The sequence below is a fragment of the Pleurodeles waltl genome, chromosome 11, assembly GCF_031143425.1.
Source record: "Pleurodeles waltl isolate 20211129_DDA chromosome 11, aPleWal1.hap1.20221129, whole genome shotgun sequence".
Classification (NCBI taxonomy): domain Eukaryota; kingdom Metazoa; phylum Chordata; class Amphibia; order Caudata; family Salamandridae; genus Pleurodeles; species Pleurodeles waltl.
Genome location: NC_090450.1, coordinates 923,401,980 through 923,427,051, shown reverse-complemented (window position 1 = coordinate 923,427,051; position 25,072 = coordinate 923,401,980). Strand labels below are relative to the sequence as shown.

The 25,072-nt window shown below is 43.2% G+C and overlaps 1 protein-coding gene across 1 annotated transcript in view; it reads right to left on the bottom strand.

Annotated features, from left to right (window-relative positions):
* Positions 1-23,953, bottom strand: part of HIP1R (huntingtin interacting protein 1 related) — a 360,114-nt gene extending 336,161 nt beyond the window's left edge. Inside the window, exon 1 of the mRNA XM_069214961.1 lies at positions 23,615-23,953. Within this exon, the coding sequence (XP_069071062.1) occupies positions 23,615-23,854 (240 nt within the window). The 5' untranslated portion in view covers positions 23,855-23,953. The remainder of the gene's footprint in view (positions 1-23,614) is intronic.
* Positions 23,954-25,072: the final 1,119 nt, after the last annotated feature.

Sequence of the window (25,072 nt, the reverse complement as noted above, 5' to 3'; positions counted from 1 at the left end):
CTTGAAAAGAGGAGTCAGTTGTTTAATAGGAGATCATCTTCCTGCATAGCCTCCAAGTGCATGAACAAACTATTTTTACAAACATTTTGAAGATCAACTGCACAGCACTAAAAAATATTAACTTTTAACCCAAATAGGTGTGTGTACTTTTAGTAAGTGTCGTTGTTGCATGTTATATAATGTTTTAATGCATTCCTTTTTTATTGTCCAGGAGGTAACCTCCAACAGTTGAACCTATCTGAAGGTGCAATGAGTTGTTACATTACATAGAGAACAAATAAATGTAGCATATCAAAGTTGCTGGAGGCCAAAAAGCTAGATCCAAATAGTACCAACCAAATACCTAGAATAGGTCATCTCCTGCCACAGTAAGATGCATTTATCCATAGATGGAACTTTATTACAAACTTCCACCTATCGATGCAAACTTTGCAAAGTTCCAGAAATGAGTCAAACACACATCTTTATCCACTACATCACAAACATCGTGCCTTCCACACCATCAATCACCACCTCCAACATCTCTCAACACCACGCTATGTGCCACAGCTGCCACCATATCACAGCATACCTCAGTATATGTGTAATCATAAGCATATACTCAGAAAGGGAGTGTGAGCAGTTAGGTGACATCAATAAAAATGTTGGGAACATCATAATAATGGAATACAATGGAGGTGATAGGAGGATGTAAAAATGTGTTGGCGAATTATTTATCGAGGATGCCCGTAGGAGAGAATGAAGTTATTGAGGAAGTGTTCACCAGAGAAGAAAGAACTGTGAACAGGGGTAATAAAAAAGAGAAGAATGGGAGAATGCAAAGGAAAATGATTTGGTGTTAAAGGATGTGGAGAAGAAAGTTGTGAGTGGAGGGAACGATGGGGGTGAGATGAGCAAAGATGAATGGGGGTATTTTAAAAGCAGAGATGTACTAAGTATAATTAATGGACATATAAATGAGGAGGAATCATATTGTGCCTCCTATTGTGGTCTGTAGGCACATTATTAATATCGCACAAGGAACATTTGGGTCGTGGAGAGACGAAAAGGAAAGTGAAGCAATCATTCTGGTGGCCCTGTATGGACCAGGATATTGAGGAACAAGTAAGAAATTATTTTGCATATGCTAATAGTGTGACTATGGTTGTGAGGCAACCAAAGGAAAGTGAGGCAGTCATTCTGGTAGCCCGGCATGGACCATGATATTGATGAAGAAGTAAGAAATAGTTTTGCATATGCTAATAGTGTGACTAAGGTTGTGAGGCAACCACAATCAGGAGTTTTGGAATTTCCCGAAAAATCATGGGAAAAGTTAGCCATTGACTTCCTAGGACCTATGTCAAGATTAGGACTAAAGTATAAGTACATATTAATATTGGTGGATTGTAATACTAAATTGTTTGTTATAAAAACTATGGAGCAAGTGAGTAGAGAGGAGTAATTAAATTCATGGAGGAGGTTTATTTGGATGAAGGAATACCGAAAACGATTGTGTCAGACAATGGGGTGCAATTTGTATCCAGGGAAATGAGGGATTACCTATCTAGAATGGGTATAGTCCTTGAGTGGGTTGCTCTTTTAAGACCACAGGTCAAGGTTTGGTGGAAAGGATCAATCAGTTAGTAATGGAAAACATTCAGTTGTCTTTGGCCAATCAACTTCCATGGAGGAAGGAGTTGAGGAAAATGATTTGGTCACATAGAAAATCTCCTCACTCAGTTACAAGTGTATCGCCATTTGTATCTCCGAAAGGAAGAGAACCTGGAATAAAAGAGCGCCTTGTATGGTTAAAAGGAAAAATGAATGCATGTGTCAATCGTGAAAAGGTGAGAGAAAGAGTCAAGGAATTACAGAAAAAAAACATGCAATACTACAACAAGAGATGAGAAAGGGTGTTCTGTAGCAAAAGGAGATTGGGCGGTGGTGAGAAAAAGAGGTATTGTTTGCAAAGGAGGTAGTAAACTTGTCATTGTATTGCAAAGTGAAAGGAGTTAAACGAAATGTGGTGATACTAGATAACGGAACCACATGGAGAATGGGTGATATGTGTAAAACTAATTGATTTATGTAGGAGTATTATCAAATGGGTCAATATAAAAATTACCTTTATTCGAAATATTGTGATCTATATCAAATCTTGTAGAATTAAGCAATTTTTATCTTTATAACATTTATAACACGTTTTCTCCAAAATATGACTAAAGTTTAATTTTAAATATCTTAAGAGGGAAGATGTGTAATGATAGGCATAAAGTCAGAACTGGAATGTGAGATGTTAGGTAGCATCAACTACAATGTAGAATGTTGGGAACATCATCAGGAGGGGGAGTCAGTGAGAGGCGAGAGAGCTGGAGAACATGAAGGGCTTTGCTGGAGATGTACATGAAACTGAATAAAAAGCTGAAAAATACAATCAGCGTATGATATATTTATATTAAACTTGACAATATGATACTAAAAACACTTCTTACTCCTGTCCCTTTTTCATCATGCAATACCACCACCATGCTTCATGACACTTGAGGCAGAAGACGTGCCTCCTTCAGAGCCACGATACTCAGGCAGGCCCAGCTAAGCAACCAGTCAGACACCATTCTAGTGAGCTTTTTTTTGATCCCAGCATAGAGGGTGTTCCCTTGGCCCAGCTTGTTTGTGGCCAGGAATGCATGACTGTTTGGGTGCCGACTGGGAGTTATTTGAATATCTTCCTCAGCGTCTTTGGGCTATGGAAGCATGAGGCAACGACGATGTTGACTTGGGCAGTCATTTTGAGCTTGCTGTTGATCCACAAAGATGACAATAGAGTGGGTGGTGGCCATGGATGAAGGTCCTAGTTCTGTTGGCCACCAGATGGACTCCCACAGTGAAGATCACGATTTGGGTCTTTCGGTGTTCGGTTTAAATAGTTGGTCTTCATCCGTTGGGCAATTCCAGTCATGCAATGAATTTGATCCAGGTACTGGGCGTCATGTCAGTGAGGGAGCAAATAAGGTTTGTGCCATTGACACAGGAGACCAGGTTGATGTGAGAGAAAACAATGCTGGCTGGATGGATGGATCATGTATGCGTTGAAGAGGGTCAGGCTCTGGGAGTCTCCTTGCGGAACTCCGCACATGAGGTTGCATGCATCTGACGTGCCAGGCTGACTAACTGGGTCCTTCCAGTCAGGAAGGAGCAGATCAATTGGAATGCTTGTCCATGGATTCTGATGTCGTATATGTGTTGGATGAGGATGGTGTGGGAGACCATGTTAAACACTGCAGAGGGGTCCAGGAGGATGAGGGCCACCATGTCTCTTCTGTCCACGTTCATGGGGATGTCATCCATGGCAGCACTGGGGACAGTTTCTGTGATGTGGTTGAGCCGAAAACCAGACTGAGTGGTGTTGCAGATTTGGTAGTCACTGAGGACAAACAATATCTATACAGACATCACTGATGCTCTGTGCAAATAAACCACAAATGTCAAAGGTTTGTGTATGTCTGGGTATTGCAGTCTAATGACAACCGTCGTTATAATATTGGATGCCATTCACTCACGATGTTCAGCTAAAAAAGAAATGCATCTCTTCAAGTTACTATTGATGAATTTCTACAGTGTACTGTGTGAACTCAATATTTCGGGGGCATAGTTCACTGTGGTATATAGTGCTGGACAGATTCTCTGTACAGGCCGGTAAAGCTAATTTTGTTTTGAATTTCAGGCCTGTGGACTAACAAATAACTAGGCATATGTATCCTTTTAAAAACACACCTAAAGAAAAAAAAAACATTACCTGTTTCAAGCATTAATGTTTGAGCGTGCACTGCCATATGGTTATAAAAATAAAAAAGAAGGACATTGTACATTTACTTCCCGTTTAAAAATGTTAAAAAATAATTTAAATCAGGGACAAATCGTATATGGCCAAGGTGAATTCTTTCTACTTTCTTCAGCAAGCTGATCTGCCTCTAGCTGTTGTCTAACCGTATGTGGATCCAAAATGCTGACAGCTTATCAAAAAAGCTGTGTTTCTGTTCAATGCGGCCTAACTACTTGCTGTTGTTGCCTTTTAAGGTGTGCTCCTTTGTCTTTTGTGTCCTACAAACTTCACTTCCCAAAGCATTTGCAGGTGGTAGCTCGGAAGTGGTTCATGCATTGATTAGGAAAGCATTTAAGGTTGAAAGCAGTCGGCTACAGAAAGTCTGCAACCTATCATTCTCTATACTCATTCAAAAATAAGGGTTGCAGGGGAAATTACACCCCACATTGTCAATTGGAAGCTCTTCTTTAAGGTTCTGCCAGTGAGCCCATAAAGAGTTCGGCCTTTGCAGAGCGCTCGTTTCTGGGGATGGGGAGGGCTGTGTTTGGGGTGTCTATGGAATTTCACCTAGGATTTTTACATGCACACACAGGCTAAAAAATACACACTTTCCTCTCTGTTTTGAAGTTCTTACAAAATGTTGGTTATTTTACTAAATATTTTGTTTTAAGTACCGTTAAAATCCGCACTGCTCTCCCTTTCCACTGTCCCTTACGCCCCCTCATGTCCTGTTTCTCAGATAATGTTTTGTGCCATGATATGTCAGCGAGATTGTTGGGAAATCTGAAGCGCACACACCCAACCACTCAGTCTCACTGACCAAGCTACGCCCCTGCATGTTTCATGCTTAGTTCGGGAGCTGACAGCTCCACCTGGGCACAGCTCCGCCTGGGCGGGGCTAAGATGACACTTTCTTACCCAAGTGTTAGGAAGGTTAAGAAGTTACACACACAGAGTTCCTGCTTTCAAATTGTGTTTCCTGCCTACTGACTGTTTATGAGGAGGACACGGTTTCTTAAGCATAGAACTATCTTGACTTCCAAGTCGCTTATCAGTTGTTTGCATGCGTATTTTTTTCTGCAATGCTGCCTCAAGTACCTTTCTTTTATTTGATCACAAATAGGTCTGTTTCAGCAGATGTTTTGTTGTCTGTTTGTCCCTCTGTTCACCTGTGGTGCATTTTGCTCCTATTACTAGTAGCTCAGATATTTTCACATTTTAGTGCATGTAACATGGTCACATGCTTGAGTGGTAAAGTCTGGCCAACTTTAGATCCTGTTCCTCTGGCAAGCTGCATTGATCTTGGTTTTGTTCGATGATAAGCCTCCATAGGCAAGAGGTCTCATTCACCAATATGCGTACTGTTGTTTGTTCATGCAATTGCAACCTTAACTCTTTGCACTATTAGGAGTAAAATATGGCGGCTGGCTGATCTCCTGGGACCAATAAAGTTTTACATTTCTGATGACGCTGCTATGACGGGGTATGATATGAGTGATGCATACTCTACCTGAAGGACACTCATTCTTTGAAAATTCTCTGTTATGTCACGTGGTAGGAAACGAAAGTGGCGTGAGACGTTATTGTCTATACATACTAAATTTTAATTGCTGCTGTTTCGAAGAAATACAAAAATGATATGTGTGCGCCTGTTTTGTTGGAAATTAATATTATATTTAAAAAACCTTGGATTTTGTATTCAAGTGTTTATTATTTAATGTATTTGCAATAGACCTAATCGCCTCTTGCTGGAGGACAGAGAACAAAAAGGCAGCGTTGTGCAGGTGATCTGGTATTCCACTGAAGAGCGGGTGGTTGAAATGAGGGATTCTTAATGTGATGTCCCTTTAGGGTTGATCGTCCCACAGACCGTTAGGTTATTAAGGGGTCCTATCGTGGGCCGCCTTGTTTGAATAGAATTGCCAAGTGAATGACAAAACAGCCCTTCCTGCTTGGCGTACACAGGAAACACCAGGACACAAAGTTCAGTCTCAGAACATTCACATAAACCCTGCATTTCTTCAACAGTAGGCAGCCTGATCTAGGCCCTAGCATGACCCCAATTCAGCACCATAGATATAGGGAATAATGGAACATGCCATCCTACTGGGCCACCCAGGAGTACTGGCTGGAATACTTCCCAGTGGAAGTCATTGTCTTCAACCCTTGCCTGAATGGGTATGACAGAGGTCTCGGGACCGACCCCAAGTAGTAGCAGTTTATCCACTGTAGTTTTTTTTTCTTGTACTATGGCAGTATTCGCCCTGTTTACCCCACTATAAATTCAGAGGTACAAGCACCTGAATGATTTACTGGGTTTCACATATTTCACTAGCCTTGTGGCCATAACTCCTAAAAACTCTAGCAACTGGCAAAATACTCATCGGAGGAAAGAGGTTTATTGAATTGATCTGAATGATGGGTCAAACGTCACTCCATCCTCTCACCAGGAATAATTCTGTTATATCTTCAGGGGAGTGTATTCAGGTGTTTAGGGTGTTACATCCCCCCTAGGAAATGTATTTTCTTATAAATAGTTGGGTAGAGGTGCTTTCAGTCGAGTATTACGAGATGTCAGTTGGATTTCTGTAGGAAGTTTTGCATACACTCAGACATCTGAAAGTCCTCAAAAACATTGGTTATTTTACAGAATATTGTATTTTCTCCATTACTACTCCTACGAAACAGTGCTTAATTTGAGCTGATGTTTCCGGTACTGGGCAACATCACTTATTTTTGAGGGTCGGCAATTAGTTTTCTGTATCAGGCATTTACAGCAAGCAAAAAACACCAATGGGAAAGGCGGTGGAAGAGAAAAACTCAAAAGTGTCACAAAGAGATAAAGCAAAAAGCTGCAATAGTGAACTGAAGGGGCAGGGCGTGACTGTAAATGGATTAAAGAGGCCAGATAAGGCTTTAGGATTACACTGCCTCCGTATTCAGTGCTCGCACATTTAATGGCAGCAGCCACGTGTTTCAGAGAAGAGCTTTGGGCACCTGCACGTTTTTATTTACAAATTCTCCCTGTCAACTGGCCCCTAGGCCCAGCTTGTCATGTAATATATTTAAAAATTATATGCTCGGCAGACTGTCGAGAAAACTGAAGCCCACACCACACCAATCATACTGAACTAGCTACTCCCCTGATGGTCATGGCCGCGACCACAGCTAGCATGCAACTTCCGCTGCGTGCAAAGATGTTCTGTTGCCACCCCGCACAAGCCGTCGGCCCAGATTATAATGTGCACGTGTTCCCGCGTTGTGAAAAGCGGTGCTGAGTCACCCAAAACTGCGAAATTAGCATCAACGAAGAAATCCCTAATTTGAGTGGGAAAAACGCAACTCACACTTTCATCATTCACATTCCCTTCGGCACGGCTGGTTCGAAAATTCCAGAAACCAAGATCTAGTGAAAATGTGCATACGTCAGCTTTGTACCTTCTGCTCTCCTTGTTTGAGAGCTCAGATTGGTTCGGAATGTGCGGATCTCACTGAAGCCACAGCGAATCTGCACGATTTATACCGCAATTAATTCCAAGAAATGATGGTTAAGGGGGGGGGGGGATGGATTACTGTACTGTCTGTTTTCCGCGTCGCAAGGGACACACTGTTCAGTTTAATCATAAATAAAAAATGTAACCTGTGCTCAATTTATTGCGGCCTACCCCTCCGCACAAATCTAGATTAGGATAGTTTGTGGCTGCATTTTGATAATTTGGGAACACTTCATGCAGTAGCTGTTTTCCAAACCAGCGAAATACTTGTAAATAAATATTTGTATACATTAAATGTAGCGGATCTAATATGGCTTTGTTTACAGCAACCTAACAAGCAGACTATTAGACATTACTTAAAATGCATCCAATGTGAACCATACAATATTCAGACACACTTTTTGCAATCTGGTGGTATGTGGATGTGGAAATTGGCTTCATGGTTTAGAAAGAACTCAATTAAAAAAGTTTGTCATTTGTATATGGGCTGCGGGGAAAGCATAGAAATTTAAAAAACCGTATTGGACACACGACTATTTTTTTTTGTTTTTTTTTTTTAAACACTGGTTTTGCAATTTCTTTATCCAAACTATAAACACCGCCATCATCCACTATTTTATTTCAATGTACTGCCTGACGAGGATTGGCTAGATGTCTGTAACCATCCAAAGATCTTATTCATGGTATCTCGATGACCAAATTATACGTAGCACCCCAAAAGTTCTTCCTTCTCTTTAGTTGAGTTACTGACGTTTAATTTGATCTATTTTTTGTTTTTTTTTCTTACAGTTGACACCTGCTGTAGGAGAAAAGCCTACAGGAAAATCCTGTCTAACTCTAACAGATTCATCTAACCGCCAAGAAACAGACAAGCTACCCTACCAAGATCTACATGCATATTGCACATCAGCACTAATTCCAATATGAACAGATAAAATTAAATTAGCAAACAATGTGGGTGAGAAGAAAAACATAATTATTCAATAGTTCTGCAGCAAACCCACAAATGTAAAAAAAAAAAAAAAAAGTTAAAAAAAAATAATAATAATAAAGGGAATACAAATTTACCAGTTTTTTTAAATCTCTTATTATTGACACAAATGACTGCTTTTTCGGATTGTTTTGAACACTGCTTCTAAGTAAACACACCACCACCCAAAGTAATTGCTAAAATGAAGGCACACACTGCATCTGCAGAGTGGTAGAAAAAGCAACTGGGCCCCCGAAATTAGAATAAATGGTAAAGAAACTGGTATTTGTTTATATTTTCCTGCAGTGCCAAACAAGTCACTGAAATGGTCACTTTGTTGCCGGCCCAGAGCGGTTTATTTGGCATACATATGATAGGTTAGAGGGTTCACAAAGTAGATAACATTTTAATCCCAATATGTAGTCTTACAGGAGAAGGGATGTCTATCCACGTCATTGAGTGGTGGGGGCGGCAGAGGAAGGTCAGGGGGTCATTAAGGAATGAAAGAGAAACTTCCTAATTCGCTAGTGGTGTGAGGCTCTTAAGCCTATGCAGGGTGCTCAACAAATTGGCAATTTCTGATTGTTGCAACCCATGGAGCCTTGCTAGTCCTCAGTCAAAGCTTTGCAGGAGAAATTCAATTTTCCGTAGTTGACTGACGAGCACGTGACATGGCTACGTTCTCAGGTTTGGCTCGAGAGTGCTCAACAGGTTTGGTCCCTCAGCAAGGTCCTGCTTTTGATGCTCTCTGTGGTTTGTTTGGGGAGTGATGTAGATGTATAGGTCTACTCAACAAGCCTTTTAGGATCCAAAACATGAGTTATACTGGTGCCAAACCCAGCAAGGGAAGCAACATTCATCAAGCTGAAAAGGTGAGTTTTCAATGTACTCAAACGGAAGCACGTTTACAGCACCTCAGAGGTCTAACGAGAGCTCATTCCACCATTTTTCTTTGGTGGCTTACCAGAGAAGATAAGTCAGTAGCGGAATTGACAAGACAAGGTGGCCTCTCTATTTCCAAAACAGTTCTGGTACTCCCAACCTCACCGAGCAACAAAGGGCAATAACAACCTCTGTACCAGACGATGCGTTTAGGGTGTCATTTACCTAGAAATTTATACCCAGATGTTTCCAGGAAATCCTAGTCAGGGCCACGGACAATGCACTACATCACCTCACCCAAAGCACCCATACACGGTGCGGATCCATAGAGCACAAATTCAACAGTTGGTGTGATACCACCAAATCACCAAAGTTTAACAGTGATATTTTGTTTCTTTTTTGCCCTTTTAATTCTCTGTTAATCTAATTTTCAAAACTATTTCTGCTTGATCTTAATGTCAAATCTTGCAGGTGTAAATTTTTTTTAGGAACTGGAGCTCTTTGGCCACTGTGCATCAAACCCAGATTTTTAATGTCATCAATTTTTAGTATCATAAATTATTAGCAATAAAATTTGCTGGGGTTCAGATATATTTTGCCAGGATGATGCACATCTTATTCTGCCAGGATGATGCACATCATTTTGACAGTGTCCATGGGCAAAATGCCAGGGATGAATCGGAGAAAGGCCTCGACTGACCAAATAATATGATTACCTCCAGAGCAAAAAATGCTTATGTTTATTTACAAAATTGCACTGAAATGGTGTTCTATAGGATGGAACAAGAACAGACAAGGAATATCTCCTGTTTTGTTCCGTTAGATACAAACCGAAAGACAGGTCATAAAATACAAACGTCCAATCAGAAGATATAACTCTACCCCAATAAAAAGGAGACCATAATGGCATAAAGTGACAATGCCATGTAAGATATGTAGCTTATGTAGTAAATACCTCCTACTCTGTGTTTTTGCTCTCAGAATTAGGCATAACATGTGGACAACATTAAATTAGCAAAAAAAAAGTGGATAAGAATAAACAGATATCCAATTTTGTGCCCAATAGTTCTATCAGTATTAATTGCCTATTTTCTACAATAAGTTGCCCTACCTAAATTTACCTAGGGAAATATTGTAAGGGTGTGTATTCACTACAAAACTCATAGGATAGTTACCATATATATCACATTTTAACACCTCACTTGTATTCAGGGTGATAGAGCAATAAATGGGCTCTCCCACTGCCCCGCAGCATCTGAAACACCGAAGAGGTTATTGGCACACCCTCTTCTCTCCATCAATTTACGTGAAGCACCAGGGAAGGCACATTGCTCCAGGACACATATCTCTGCAGTGTGCTAAATGAACCTCAACAGAGACCACATCATCTGCTATGTGAAGCATTAGAGAAGGGAGGCCCACAAGAGGCTCTCTGTGTTCTTAAGAAATAAAGAGCCTGAGGAGAGGGAGCACGCAGGGACATGTGTAGGTTAAGGATTCAACCATTGATTACAAAGTTGGGTTACTCAGGCGTCAAGCAATGCAGACAAACGAGGAGTAGTTTTGCAAATTGCATGATGATTCCATGACATTAGGATCCATGCCAGATATTCAGGATAACTGCTAACCATGCAAATGAGCTCAGCTTAGATTCATTGAAAGTTTGTGGATGTCATAAGAGATCCGCCTGACCCCTCTCTTCCCGCCCAGCAACCTTGGACAGCTCTGGCTTAAAAGCCACACAGAAGATAGGGCTGGTTACTGGCAGTATCAACAGGAGGGAGAGCTTGTTAACACCAAGGCAATAGCAGGAACATTCTGACCCAATATACAAAGCAAGCCAATAACGTAAACTTTGTGTGGTATTCTGGGCAACCAATGAGCGAGGTTCACCTTCGCCGTCTTCCAGTCCCATTGTTCTAGAACAATTGGCGACCTGGATGTACATGCTCACCGGGCCAACTCCCTTTATTGTAAAGAGATGTAACGTGTCATTAACATGCCTGACTGGTATTTCTTGCTGCCTTCACAAACAAGACAAAATATACTACGTCAAGATGTGGTCTGCTTCACTTCACTCTCGTGCATGCCAACATTTCGAAAAAGTGAGAGATTAAAAAAAATATATATATATCAACAGAATGTATTTCCCTCACTGACCTTTATTGAAGCAGACGCAATTTCAGGCGGAAGATAACTAAAATTAAGTCATTTTCAGCTTAAAACTCTCTTAAAAACGTCAGGCTCGTGTGTACGTTTCACAGAACCACGCTCGCCTTTGCCCAAAGAGGACCATCTGTAGTAACTACAACATGAACACATTATATTTTGGTAGCATACACTCAGGCGTGGTTTTTATTTTTTTGCATGATTTTACTTGCTAAAAGTGTCAATATGTTCTACGGAAAATGTGCGTAAACACTAGTTTTAAGGAAACCGAATAGAGAACGTACCCCCACCTCCGAAGTCTATTGGTACACTCCACTCTTACTTTACATCACCAGGAGAATAGGGGAAGAAGGGCGACGCGTGGGACCCCCGTGAATGGCATCCATTTTTACTTCACTGTAGGAAGACACGATTTTTGACGGACGTTGTCAAAACCTCTCCTATGCTTGGTTTAGAAATCAGCTGCTTCCATTAAAATTGAGCTCTTGGGTTGCACCATTTGCCTCTTGTAAACCGAGGAATGTGTGTGAATTCATTCCTGTATACATTCTGCTGATAGTACGCGCCATTTTTATTAGAGAATTTTTATAGTCACGAGGAAGACACCAAACAACAGGTCATGTAATTGGAAATGTACCCTTTAAGGAGGCTGGCTGATAGAAGTAATGCACTTTATAACTGTTAAAAATTACTGGACTTTCAAGTTCCCCAACTATTTTTATTACCACAATGAGGGTAGTACATATTAAGAATCACCAGATATCGCCTGACCTTATCATCAGCAAACAATCAGCAAGGACCAAATAGGTCCTAGGTGAGCAAACAAAGCAGCTTTACGGATCTGTACAGATCTGAAGAGAATCAGAATTTGGCCACCTTGAAGCCAGGCTCTCTGACAATTATTTCATAACCACAGAGCACTATGACTTCTGATAAAAACTGGGACCGGTGCATTAATCACATGGATAATTCACCGGACGACTTCCTCCTCTAATTTCTTTTATGCCCAATATTCTCTCTATAGAAATGTTTCCACCTTGATATATTTTTATTCATGCCAAATTAAAAATCCTGCACGGTTACCACTCTTTAAATGCTGTCATAGACTATTTTCTGTTGCGGGGGTGATAAGGAAACCATTGATGACATAAAAAGGAGATTTTTGATGTCCTGGAAACCCGATTCCTTTCATATTATGATATTTCATATCAAATTGGTTTAACAAACCAAAGCAAATCTGATAAAAACAAATTATTGATTAACAGAAAAACAGAAACACCAGTCAATATGTAAGCGGTTTTACAAAATGAAAACTCCACCCTGAACCAATCTAAAGTTACAAAATTAGGCCTTACTCAGGCACAAATAAGAATCTGTATGAGAGGGGTAAATTGTAAAATGGGGTTAAGCTACTGTGTCACTTCAATCAAAGTGAAAATGTATTCACTTATTACACACAAAGGAACTCCCACTTCACCCTGTCAACTAATCAACAGTGCCAACTCGGGAAAGTAAACTACATCCCTTCTGACAATCCTTGCCTAAGTCCCTGGCCTCCATGTCAGCTGAAAGATACACTCTTAGCTTTATGTAAATTGTGCTGAGCATAAACAGTCACCTAAAGTTCTCTACCGCAAACATAGGTAGGCCAACCCTCTTCATCTCTACTCCTTAGAAACACCCAAACTCCATGTCCCTCTATCCTCCTCTGCCTTTGTAGGTGACATCAGGGACAACAACATACCCAATTGTTCAACTGTTTTTATTTTACCTCCCTTAACCAAATGTCTATCTAAATACCAACGGGTCTGAGCAGCATTTGTCGTTTCTTTAAGAATTCTGTATCCCTTTCCCACTTTTTTTGTACTTTTATTTTGTATGAACTTTTACTTTACTACGGCGAAAGGACGAAGGTAGAATAGCAAATTTAGGCCCCTTTGTACCAACACATTTCTCCATTGACACAGAATAGGTAAACAACCCTTATATAAATAAGACTACTAATGCATGAAAACCTAACCCTAGTTGACTACTCACAAAATGTGTTATTGTATAAAACAAAATAAAGGAAGCTGTGATCCAATTTTGGAATGTGGATGCAACCACCATTCCGTGGACAGCTTTTCAATGACTTCTGAGGGTGTGTCTTTTGTTTACAGGAAATCTGCTGAGGCAAACTTGCCTAATTGCAGGAATCCAGTTCTACCACCACACAACAGAAAGAAGCTGCAATGGCATGTCATGTCCCAATGACACAAAAACCTGTCTGTGAAAACCAACAGGTTTTACAGCAATAACAACAACATTCATAGTGTGTTAGAAATGAGAGTGCATATTAGTCGAGCCTCTTCGAGGGCTCAAATGGACTATTGGCATGGTGTCTGGCATGTAAACAGTAAGGCATTGCTGAAGATTACTCTTTACAATCTGCGAGTCACAGGTTTGAGACACTTTATGACAGACTCAGCACGTACACTCTGAGGAAGGGAACTCAAGTACCACTAAGGTACTGGATTATGGTACGAAATTGGTGCCAACACGTTGGGTTACTATATACACTGAGTACAGCGGAGTTGGGTAAAAGTATGCTGGAGTACCACAAGTCTTACCACATCACTAACTCCGTGAAACAAGGTGACATGATTGCACCAAGTATGTAATATGTACTGCTGGGTGACAGCCGGCCAGGAAAGAGCCAGTTTCAACACAGATGTAATCCTGCTCTCTATCAGAGTTCCAAAAAGTAAGCTAGTCCTATAATGACAACATGTAGCCATCGTCTGAGGTAGTCCAAAAATTGTCAGTGTCCTTTAACTATCTCAGGCCCCTATCACAGTTACTTTTAAGGAAACTACAAACATCACCAAATGTTCTGCTCTAACTCGAAGACCTTTTGAAGGACACAAATAGCCTCTCATAAATCCAAACCATGCAGCGATCCAATAAACTGTATACATTAAGAGTACTCAACAGATCCTATATATAAGCCAGCCATCTCTGCTTGTTCACTGCCTTGCAGTTCCAGCCACATCCATCAGGAAACGAGGAGCTCTGAGGAGGCCTTTAATGCCACACCATCCTTAAACAGCCACAATCAGGACAGTGTTAAAAAGAGTGACCCAACAACAATCTAGACCATGGGTACTCACAAACTTTTTCTCGGGGGCCAAAATTGCAGTATGGTTTGCGGCCGAGGGCCGCACTGAAGTGACAGCGGGGGGGGGGCTTAGAGGGGGTGGGGCTTAGAGGGGGAACAACCACCCCGCCCCCTTTTTCAAAACATTGTAACACACACAGCGCCATCTGCACACAGCGCCATCTGCTCTCACCCCTACCCCAGTAACACACACTGCGCCATCTGCACACAGCGCCATCTGCTCTCACCCCTACCCCAGTAACACACACAGCGCCATCTGCACACAGCGCCATCAGCACTCACCCCTACCCCAGTAACACACACAGCGCCATCTGCACACAGTGCCGTCAGCACTCTCCCCTACCCCAGTAACACACACAGCGCCATCTGCACACAGCGCCATCAGCATTCACCCCTACCCCAGTAACACACACAGCGCCATCTGCACACAGCGCCATCTGCTCTCACCCCTACCCCAGTAACACACACACAGCGCACACACACAGCGCCATCTGCTCTCACCCCTACCCCAGTAACACACACACAGCGCACACACACAGCGCCATCTGCTCTCACCCCTACCCCAGTAACACACACAGCACCATCTGCACACAGCGCCATCAGCACTCTCCCCTACCCCAGTAACACACACAGCGCCATCTGCACACAGCGCCATCAGCACTCACCCCTACCCCAGTAACACACACAGTGCCATCTGCACACAGCGCCATCTGCTCTCACCCCTACCCCAGTAACACACACACAGCGCCATCTGGACACAGCGCCATCTTTCGTGCAAAGTTTTAACAACTGTAGTTGTATTTTGTATCTTCGTCTAAAATGAAAATAAAATAATAAAAGAAAGTTTCTTTAGAAGAAAGTTGTGGAACTGCTAATTGTTCTTGACCATAATCAAAGTGTCTTAATTTTTTTTAGATTAGAATTAGATTAAGCCATATTGACTAATGACACTTAATATCCATTGGTTTTACTGTAGCATCGTCCTTGCTAAACCTCTGGCATGCAGAGAAGAATCAGCAAGTAGAAACATTTATGATACCTGTCTGCAGTCAAAGCCCTTCTATTTCTTTCAGTAGAGGGGTGGGACAGACATTTCTACACCTTGGAGAAAAGGCTATGGCTCAGACTTACTAAGCTTTGCACTGAAGTAAGTAAATTGATGCAAAGTGATGCGTTGATGCCTAATTTCAGAGGCAAACGCCAAGCTATGCTAGAAAGGTGGCACTTTCTCGGTGTATAAAAAAATCTTTGTGCTGTGTGAACTGCTTTGGCAATTCAGAGCAAACACCCATCAATAGGTTTTGATGCAACGCCCAATCTAATAAGAGTTTGAGACTGGGCTCTGAATTAAAAAAATACACCTCCTTAAAGCAGCTGTTAACAACGTGAAACGTTTTTATTTTCAAAGAAAAACTGAATCATTGCATTTGTGCTGAAATGCACAGCACACATCACACGTTTCGGGTACTTATGAAATGTGTCTAGGCATAGGAAATGGTACAGGAAGGGCATGCTTCTAGTACAAATCGTATGCTAGTCTGTGCCCACTCACCTCTGTACCATTGTGTTATGCTGTGTGTTGCTCAAGGCAGCTTAAACAGAGCACCAGAGCAGCGGAGGAAAGAGCAACAGGCCAATCTTAGTAGATGAGGCCTAGAGGTGTGTTTCCCATTGTACAATGCAGCGCACCACCGTAGATTTGGTTAGCGAACTGCGCTACATGACAAATGTGTAAATCTTTCCCCATGTGTTTCATAGATGATGAGAATATGACCGCATTGATCTGATGCCCACTCAAACCATTTTGATCTTTTGCAGCCTCAAGCTCAACTCAATAGTTGTTTTTATAGGTCCCAACAAATTGGTCCGGTTGAAAAGCTTTTATGGGCCAAAGTTCCTCTAGTCACGGCTCGCGGGCTGCCAAAGTAGGTCCGTGGGGCCGCTGGCGGCCCGCGGGCCGTACTTTGAGTAACGTCGATCTAGACGATCCTAGTGCTTCGCACCACCACAAAAGATGAACTAGACTCTAGAATACTGCAACATCACAGTCACCGAGAATGAAATTCAAGAACAACACTCTTTCCAAGACCCTGCAGATGTTTATATTGTGTCAACACCTCAAAACCGGTTTTCAGCAGAGTGAATTAAGGTGACACAACACAGTCTACCTACTTAAGACAACTCCAATCTGGGCCCAGGACATACTATCAATCTGTTTAGATACTACACTGCCTCTCAAAAAAGACTGTAATCCACTTTCCCACAGCAAGCACGTCTACCAATACAATGACCACCAATTTGTGACGTCATTAGTAATTTGTTCTCAAACTAGCTGGTTTAATTTCCCCTACCTTCCCCTCACTCCCATGTCTTTTTTCCCCGACATTGTTGTATTGTTGAGCGATGTATGTTTCACTTTAAATGCCAATAAAACACGTTTAAAGACAAAAAACTAGCTGGTTTAGAAAGCACATGCATTTAAAAACACTCTGAATCAAATGCATAGCATTGTTTATCTTCTTTTGTTGAACTGATTGAGTTATCCCCGGTGCAAACAAACACCACGTAGCTACTAACAGCCCAGGCTATTCATACAGCACAATGTAGCCAAATGCAGAAGCAACCAAATATATTTTAAATTGGAAGATAAGGTTAGACCTCCTGGCTAAGTTAATAGCTGTTGAACCAGGAGTTTGCGGTTCAAACACCAACTTCCCAACTTGTCCAAAACCTGCGATCCTGCCCAAGTGGTAAATGAGTCACTTCCCTTACATGCCAAAAATGTGAGCTACTGCAAGCAGGTAAATCACAAAATGAGGTGGCACTTAAAAAATGAACATCACCATCCACACATTTACTATGAATGTTTTATCATTGCATTGTAATAAATAATCTATGTGAAAATCAATCATTAAGATTTGACTACAAACAATGACTAAAGGCCACAAAAATAAGCAAAGACCTTAAGCAACAACTCCATCTCAAGTGTAATAGCGAAGCTTAAAATTTTTTTTTATATTCTGCAAAACACTAAGTTAAAACTGCAAACGTTTCAATAACTGCATCCTCAGTAGGATTTACAAATTCTTCTTAAGGATGACAAGTAGAACACTTGCCCAATTATTTTTAAGATACCTTCTTAGTAATTTACCATAAAGGACAACGTGATTTGACACCTGCTCTTTTGACATAACTTGCTTCATTCATTTGCGAAATCATTTAATTTAGGATTGTTAGAATAGTTTATTTTGCGATAAATTTAATGTGGCCGATACGAGTCGCAACACATAAATATTAAAGTCAGGATGCACAGAGCATCCATTAAAATGTTCAAAAAGTAGAGGAGGTGAAAATCATTCACTCAGGTTAGTCACTTCTTCTTCACAAGAGCTCTCTACTCCTCACCCGCCCTCCAAGCACAGAAGCACTGTATCTCCAAAAACCACAGGTGGGAGAGAAGTGGCAGCACACACAGTTTGCCCCACAATGTTAGCCCCACAATGTTACTAAGGGAAGTGACATCAGAAACTATAACCATGATGACAAACCAATATCGTTTTTTTCAAAAAAAAATTAAACTTAAGGTTGTAAGATATTCAAATAAGTAAATAATCTCCTTTTGATAATTGGAGGCGGAACAGTAATTTTAATTTAACATATTCAGTTATTCTTCACATTAATGCTGCATTACAAAACCTGAAGTTGTTTGCAATTGTATTCTAATAAAGAAATAGAAGAAATACTACATAAACAAAGGCTAAGGTAGTACTTACTCCAAACATGAATTTAACTGAATGGTTGTAAGAAGCAGAAAGAAGGTAGAAGCAGCTATCTCCTATCTACTCAAGGGACAGAGGGGGAGGAGAAACTGAGGACAGACCTGGGCTGGCTCAGTCCACCTCACCTCTCTTCTTAGGCCTCCGGTCTGGCTGGCGCGCTGAACTTGGCACAGCACAGTGTTTTCCTGCTCATGTTGACTCAGGCGGAAGCACCACGGATGATGATGATGAAATTAGACAAGCTTCTGCGTGGTAGCAACTTAATTCAGCAAAACACGTGACCCCAAGGATCTGTGACATGCGAGTAGTTACAAGGTTTGTGGGGTCGATTTCATGCAATCATGAAGAAAAAATGGGCACACTTCTGTGTGTTTTGTTGAAAATAACATTGTCACGCAATTAAAAAGCTAGATAAGGGCAGAGGCACTATTTAAATAAAAGTGATTCTGTGTAAGGTATAGTTCACTGAAAACACTGGTGTTTTCCCTAACAACACTGTTGTGTGCACAAAGAAAAAGCCCGGAAAAAGGGTAAACTTGCAGAACGAAATTGGGAAAAGGGATGAATTAACATATATATATATACATACACACACACACTCCTACATTTAATGTATTTTCTCAAACAATGTTGTGGGCCTGTAACCTATGCTAGGTTTTATTGGGTATTTGTCACTGAATGCTTTGCCTGAAGCAGGCACGTGTTCTTACAGAAACTTAGATAATGCTGGAAGTATAATTGGCAATGGGACCAGTAAGGGTTTATAATATTGTTTTCTGGGCTGCATGCACAGTGGCACAACGCCACCAGCCGTAGAGTAAAGGCACGCCACACCAGAAAAGCAGTTTACCAACGATACAGTTTTCTTTTCCAATTACAATGTGAACCATAACATTTTCTGGAGGACAGGGTGAGGGATATACATGAGGGTGAGGGATATACACGAGGGTGAGGGATATACACGAGAGCCATGGTGGAACGAGAAGGTACAGCCGCACTTATTCCCACGCTACTTCCCCAACGGGTCTTTTCACCTTAATCACACACTGACATAAAGGTAATATACACAATCTAAGTATGACAACTGTTATTTTCAATGCTTTCTCATAAAGAAAACTGGAGATTATGTTTTTAGATATGCCTCAGATCTTTCAAATGTAATTTTTTTCCTGTCAACTGATCAGCTACCTACACAATCTATGCTACACGAGAAAAGGTGTAACCACTTCACACAGGCATCCCTGACCACAAAATATTCAATTTGTACGAATCTGAAAAAGTCCAATGCCTTCAAGCTCTGGTGGACCAGTATTCACTTCAAAGTGTCTGGAAAAAACAGCAGCAATCCCTGCCCACAGTGAGAAGGTTCCAGAGCCTAGCATCAGAGGCGTGCTCCACCTCACGCCACAGGCCTGGCGTAAACTCCAGCAGATCTATGAGGGAGCGGGCCTATCCCTGTGCAACCACTGTCTCGTAGTCCCACATTCTTACTTCTGCGATTCCCTCTACTTAACAGCACCATTCAATCCACTGATGAGCTTAGAGGGGTCGGCACCTTGTGCTGTAGAGCGCGGCCCATCGCACCCCCACCGGTCGGTTACACCCCCCCCCACAGTCAAGCTGGGCTCAATATCTGCTGCATCCACTGTATCACTGTGGCAAGTATTAGTCCTACAGGTCTAATTCCCCTGCAGCAGGCGGCTGAGCACCAGCTATATAAACCCTTTTGCATGAAACTGTCCTTCAGGTATGCATTCCCTGCTGCATCTCTATTCCACAAGTTATGCATCTGCACCAAGCATCCTCTCCTGCATGCCCTACAGCATGTACCTGACCACTAGGTAGGCAGCACAACGATATGTGCGCCTAACCACCAGGGATGCATCCCATGCAGCAAGTGCCTGTCCACCAGGTATGAACCCCTGCAGCATGTGCCAGTCCAACAGGAATACATCACAGCAATATAAGCCTGTCTACCAGTAATGCATCCTGCGCAGCATCTCCCTGCCCACCAGGTCTACAACTGTTGACTAGGTATGCATTAGAGAATAATGTGCCTGTCCACCAGTATGCATTGCCTAAAGCATGTACCAGTCCATCCGGTATGCACCCACTGCAGCAAGTGCCTGCCCACCAGTATGCAATCCCTGCAGCAGGTACCAGATATGCATCCGCTGCAGCAAGTGCCTGTCCAGCAGGTGTGCATTGACAGCAGCATGCTTCGTTACACCAGGTATCCATCCCTTGCAGCACTCACCTATCTAGCAGGTATGTATCCCTTGCAGCACACCCTTGTCTAGCGGGCATGCATCCCCTGCATCATGTCCCTGTTCACCAGGTATACATCACCTGCGGCATGCACGTCTTCACCAGGCATGTATCACCTGTTCACCAAGTATACCTCGTCTATAGATTCTGCATATTCACCAAATATGCAGACCCTTGTCTGCTAGGGGTTCCCCATCCAGGTGTACATTTCCTCCACACATCTTGTATCTCTCCATGCAAGTCTGCAGCCTTATGTTCCTGTTTCCCCCAGCAGACCTTGCAGACTATGGCTGACTTCCATGTGTTCACAGCAATAGGAAGTAAACCTAGTACTCCTATGTATGCACATCAAACATTCGCATTCAGCTGGCACTCTCACCTAGAGAACTCAAAAGAGCCTCCACCAGCCCAAATGTATCCCCGTGGATGCACAGAAACACCCTCAAGGACCCACAACAATCTTCCCTTGACCCAGAAAGTATACAGCTGACTTTTCAGCATCCCTTGCCACCTACATCAGACCCCAGGTATTCCAGAGATTACGTGTATCCTTGAACACCGACATCAGACACTTGATATCCTCAAACAGCCTATTTCAGACTCTTGGTATCCTCAGCGACATGTATATGATGCAGGCCCTGATGTGCTCAGCAATAATTATTGAGTCCAATGCAATCCAAGCAATCTCTAAGGCACTGCTTCCCAAACTGTGGGTCTCGACCCACTGGTGAGTCACAAGTTGGTGGGTCGCAAAAGCCACATCGATAATAACAATGCCTTTAAATTCTGTATTTATCTTGTCACATTTACTGCACTTCAAAAACAGAAATCAAATGTCATATACGTCTCCTGATGATTTGCTAATTTTTTGTTTAAACATGGGGATTTGTGTTAACAAACTCCCCTCACATTAAAGTCAGAGAAAGAAGAGAAAGTGAATTATGCGAGTCTTGCTGGGGTACAGGAAGTGTGAAAGTTAAGGCTGTAGAATGTCATTTTTTGTAACACAAAACAAAATGCAAATACAGTCCTGCAGTCAGGAAAGCAATAACAACCCTAATTTTTCAGTAATTCTGAAGGGTGATGGAAGCAAAGATTTTAATAGGATCAAAACAAATCAAGACACTTTAGTTAGTGATTCACAAATGATAAATATTCACTGAAACCTGATGTCCACCCAGTATCATTTGAATGCAAAATTTACATTTCAATGGAAAATGTGCTATCTGTAATTGACAGTGTGCTACCACACAATACTTTAGTTACATTGTTGATTATCCTGCAGTGCTTCATGAGTCAAGCAAAAATTATAACTCATCCTTCACAGAATGTGCATACCGATGAAGTTTGAGGTATTTAATGCACATGGAAAAAGTTAACCTATATTTGAAGAACTCATTATTCATTTGCTTAGTTTTATAGTACGTACATTTTGCTAAGATACATCCATTCCCACCAGGTATCCCCATCAGACTGCACCTACCCGCCAGGTATCGCCATCAGAGTGCAGCTACCCTCCAGGTATCCTCACCAAAGTGAGCCTACCTGCCAGGAATCTTCATCACACAGTACGTACCCACCAGGTATCCCCCTCAGAGTGTACCTGCCCACCAAGTATCCCCATCAAAGTGTACCTGCCCACCAAGTATCCCCAAAGTGTACCTGCCCCCCACCCCAGGTATCCCCATAAATGTGTACCTGCCCCCCCCCCCCCCCGGTATCCCCATAAATGTGTACCTGCCCCCCCCCAGGTATCCCCATAAATGTGTACCTGCCCCCCCCCCCAGGTATCCCCATAAATGTGTACCTGCCCTCCCCAGGTATCCCCATAAATGTGTACCTGCCCTCCCCAGGTATCCCCATAAATGTGTACCTGCCCCCCCCCAGGTATCCCCATAAATGTGTACCTGCCCCCCCCCTCCCATGTATCCCCATAAGAGTGTACCTGCCCACTAGGTATCCCTATCAGAGTGTACCGGCCTGCCAGGTATCCCCATAAGAATATACCCGCCCCCCAATATCCTTATCAGAGTGTACCAGCCCACCAGGTAACCCCATAAGAGTGTACCAGCCCACCAGGTAACCCCATAAGAGTATACCTGCCCCTTCAGGTAACCCCATCAGCGTGTACCTGCCCACCAGGTATCCTTATCAGAGTGTACCTGCCCGTTAGTTATCCCTATCAATGTGCATATGCTTCCAGGTATCCTTATCACAGTGTGTACCTGCCCTGAGGTATCCCTTTCGGAATGCACCTGCTCCGAGGTATCCTCATCAGCATGTACATTCCCCCAGGTACCTCCCACCCCCCGGAATGTACTCCAAGTAACCCCATCAGAGTGTGCCTGTCGCCGGGTATTTATAGCATTCTGTACCTAAATGCTTACCCTACCTCAAGGAACACAGGGTACGTATATCTGCTCACCAAGATAGTCCCAGCAGCGTATCCGTCCCTTAAGGATTCCATTCCCAACAGTCTTTTAATGCCCCATTTGCCTCCAGAGGTGCGTACCTACCCCTATCATAGGCACTTACCTCCACCCGGGTATTCTCCCAACCGCATTCCTTAGACAACAGTCTACTCATCTGTGGAGGGTACATACGCCAGGTAATTCTACCAATGCGTACCTGCCCCTCAGGTACTCACTGTAGCATTTACAATTCCCCAGGCGTATGAGTCTGACCCAGGAGTCCACATCAATGTGGGCCCATTACCATGTATTGCTCATGTACCTGCTGGTCGCTGATTACTCCTGATTTCCTGATTTTTTGGGCCCCAGGTACCCTCAGTTCACTTGCTATATCCTGGACCCAGGTCACCTCTGCTCCCGCAGCATATACTGGACCCAGGTCGGCCCTGGAGCCCCAGGGACCTCCTGGTCCAAGGTCACTTCGTCACTCTCGTGGTATCGTCCATCCCTCGCCCCCTGGCCCGGCGGTATCAGCCAGTGCCCCTCCGCTCCACTGGTATCTCCCAACAAGGGCACCTGGCCCCTCCCGCAGCACCGGTCCACTCTCTCGGTGACTCCTGCCCTCGGTAGCCCTTGTTACACCTGCTCCACCCGGGGCCCCTCCACCCTCCGCGGCTCTCACCTGGTTCCTGTCGAAGGTCTCCCTGTCGGTCTCCAGCCCCAGTCCCGCCCGCCGGCTCATCATGCGGGAGGGCACGTTCTTGATGGTGTTCATGTTCATGATGCCGGAGCGGAGCTGCCCCGCTGCCTCTGCCCGCAGCCCCCGGCTCTCGGTCCCAGCCTCTCGCCGCTGCTCCGTCCGAGCTCTACAGAGCCGCACAGCCTGGGAGCATGACGGGAAGGAGCGGGGAGCCCTGCCCATGTACTGCCGGCCCTGCGTGCTCAGCACCGGGAGCACCGGCCGCTGCGGGGCTGACACCTGCCGGCCGCCGAGCGCACTCACAGGAGGGAGGCCAAACAACCCCAGACCAAACTTTACATGACATGGCCTGCCCATGATAAGTACTTATGGTGTACTTCAGGGTCGGACTGGGACAGAGAATAGGCCCGGGCACCCAAATAAAAACGGATCAGTTAATTGTAAAGCTAAAAAAGTGGCCAGGGGGAATTCTGAAGTTGTAAATAAAGACACACTGTATAAGTATCCTGCAAGAAATGGAAAACTGCATGGATTTGAACTTTCTGCAGGCAAAGATTGTTTTAGTATCAGGGAGAGCAACAGTAAAAAAGCAGCCCCATAAAACAGGCCCACAAACAGACAAAAAGGTCTCCACACACTGACCTCTGAGTTCAGCCCATCAGTTGGGCACTCCTTGATTACTCCATAGGCCACTCTGATACTGGGCGCCCCCTATTCCGAAGAGGTACAAAAACATTTGGCTCAAACTATATTTATGCTGGCTGTCGTGTGGTTATTTTTTCACTACATAATAACCTGGGCCCAAAAATGGGAAATATTCAGGGGTGGCCCCTCCATAAGAGCGGAGGAGCTTCGACCCGCAAAAAAAATGCCCCCAAAACAGAAAAATAAAATGTTAATAAACTTTGTTTATTACTTATTTAGTTTTTTATCACCCCGTTCTGAACAGGGTGTCAGGATCGGGCGGGGCAATTGTTGCCCAGTGGCAGCAGGGATTGCTTCACTTGTTTAAAGTGGGCATGTCCCTTGGGCCGGCCGTCTTGTGACATGCAGCCTGACATGCACACTTTAAACGTCTCTAACCCAGCTGTCCTACGACAGCTGGGTTAGAGAAAGCACAGGCCTCCAGTGCTCTTGTGAGAGTTGAGAGAGGCTGCTCCCACCAATCCTGACACTGCTTTCATGCTGGTTACCAGCGTGAAAGCAGCACCAAGATTGGCTGGTGCAGTTTCCTGGGTCCCATCGCGCGTCAGAGCCAGGAAAGACGATGAGAGGAGAGAAGAGCGTCCTCAGGTAAGTGCCTTTTTAAAATTTTATTAATATTGTACCTCTTCTCTCTTCTATTGTACATATGAGCCAGCCGCCACTCAACATACTACTTGTACAATTTGTTAGGCTTAACATATATTTTCTACATTTGCATCTCTGGGTCTAAATGTG